This window comes from Eimeria acervulina, genomic scaffold, assembly GCF_000499425.1.
Source record: "Eimeria acervulina Houghton genomic scaffold, Eah_scaff2152, whole genome shotgun sequence".
Classification (NCBI taxonomy): domain Eukaryota; phylum Apicomplexa; class Conoidasida; order Eucoccidiorida; family Eimeriidae; genus Eimeria; species Eimeria acervulina.
This window is the reverse complement of record NW_013550026.1, coordinates 1-2,378: the sequence shown is the minus strand read 5'-3', so window position 1 is coordinate 2,378 and position 2,378 is coordinate 1. Positions and strand designations below refer to the sequence as shown.

The following is a 2,378-nucleotide window of genomic DNA, read 5'->3' as shown; positions in this document are numbered from 1 at the left end:
TTTATATATGACATAAATTGAAACCCGTGTAAATTTATACATATATATTATATATATATATATATATATATATATTCTACTTGCATGCAGCTCTAGGCCCTGAAGTAATAAATAGAAATAAAATATATTTCATATGATATATTTAGTATAATATACTTAGTTTAATATATGACATAAATAGACACGTGTATAAATATGTATAAATATATATATATATACAATATATATATTTCCTACTTGCATGCAACTCGAAGTCCTCAAGTAATAAAAAGAAATAAAATAAAATAAAATAAAACAAAAATAATATTTTGGTGAAGCAGAATAATAAGAAGGAGTTTTACTGCACTGCCCTATAACCGCAAATAAAAATAAAAAAATAAAAAATTAAGTAAAAAATTAGTATAAAACAAATATTAAAATGAAGCAATAATTATTTATTTATATATTACAGGAATAAATATAAAGTTAAACCTAAAATTATTTATAAACATAGCATAAGTTTACAGAGCCAAACTGATTTATTAATATATAGAAATAAACATAAAAACAAATATAAAAATAATTAGCAAAGATTAATTAACTAATAGAGTTATATTATTTAATAATAATAATAGTAATAATAATAATTACCTTAATACTCTTTAAATAGATAGTGCCGCTCCAAACATGAGGAGAAAGATAAGAAGAACAACAGGCAAATGCAGCTTTAAATAATAAACCCGCATGCAGCACAAACATTTGCGCCAAATTATCTTCAAATTTTTCTATCAAAGAAAAAAATTCACTCCACAGACTCATGCTCGGTAAATTAGAGTGATGAACAGCTGCAAACAAACAAACAAATAAATAAATAAATAAATAAATAAATAAATAAATATTATAAATATATTAATTAATTAGTTAATTAGTCTAATGAATTGATTAATTAATTTGTTTAATTAATTAATTAATTGATTTAGTTTAATTAATTGATTAATTAAATTAATTAATTAGTTAATTAATTAGTTAATTAATTTAATTACATGCATGCATGCATGCATGCAATTATATAAATAAAGGAACATCCTTATATGCATGCATGCATGCATGCATGCAATTAAACAAATAAACAAACATTCATGCATGCAAGCATGCATGTCCATTCAATAAACAAATAAACATGCATGCATGCATGCAAATAAACAGAGCACATAAACAATGAAGCATGCATCCATACATACATACATACATGCATGCATACATACATGCATACGACTAAACAAACAAAAAAACAAAAATTATATTTAACATTTTCTTTCAGCAGTAGAATTGAGGTGCATGCATGCTAGATAAATAAGCAAAGGAGTTGAAGTGCTGCTGTTTTTATCTACCTGAGTTGACGTATAAAAGAGTATATTTATCTCGAATGAAGGGATCCATAGTTTTAATAATATAAAGAAGTAAAAGAAGAGAGTCGTAGTTAGCTGCTGGAAAGACAGCAGCAAGAAAAACTATGATAGGCCTTCCTGAGTTATCGAAGCCAGAGGGATATATAAACTGCAGCTGCTGCAGCTGCTGCAGCTGCTGCAGCTGCAAACCCCCAGCATTCTCTCCTAATAGATTTGCTTCCCTCAAGTATATTTGATATAATGTTTCGCTGCTCTCGAAGCCGCAGTCGGCGCCTCTTCTCTGCATATAAACAACATATAAACAACATCGCAGCATTCAACCCATGCGCCACCACAAACCTGCTGCTGCTGCTGCTGCTGCTGCTGTTGCTGCTGTTGCTGCTGCTGTTGTGGAAATGCTGCATCTGTGTTGTTGCATCATTCGCTGCATCTGTATTACAGCTGCCTGGGTGTTGCTGTTGTTGCTGCTGCTGCTGCATCTGCGTTCTTGTTACTACTGCTGCAGCAGAAGCAACTGCTGCTGCTGCTGCTGCTGCTGCTGCTGCTGCTGCTGCTGCTGTGTTGATGACTTTCCTTGATGTTGAGTGCTTCTAGGCGTTTCTCAGTTTCTGTTTCTGTCTGTGCCACCATGAAGCTAACGTCATTTGAATGTATTAAATCTCTTTCATTATCGCTTTCTTGTTCTTCTTCATCTTCATCATCTGTGTCTCCAAGCCGCCTTAGCATGCCTCCAAACACAGGCAAAGGAGCTGCTGCTGCTGTCTCTTCCTCTCCCTCTTCCTCTGCTGCAGCAGCAGCAGCAGCAGAAGCAGCAGGAGCAGCAGCAGCAGCAGCAGCAGCAGCAGAACCTCTCTGAATCAAACGAATGCGTCGCTCTGCTACTTCGATTTCCCCGCTGGCATTGCCAACTTCGCGAGGCAGCAAAAAACGAGAATCCAACTGCACGCAAAATAAACAATTATATATATATATATATATATAATATATTAT

At 33.0% G+C, this 2,378-nt stretch overlaps 1 protein-coding gene across 1 annotated transcript; it reads right to left on the bottom strand.

The window, feature by feature from the left end:
• Positions 1-1,823: 1,823 nt before the first annotated feature.
• Positions 1,824-2,327, bottom strand: EAH_00065300 (Appr-1-p processing enzyme family domain-containing protein, putative; the record flags this gene model as incomplete). The annotated part of the gene is made up of 1 exon (XM_013396565.1): positions 1,824-2,327. One exon carries the CDS (start codon positions 2,325-2,327, stop codon positions 1,824-1,826), a length of 504 nt encoding a protein of 167 aa, XP_013252019.1.
• Positions 2,328-2,378: the final 51 nt, after the last annotated feature.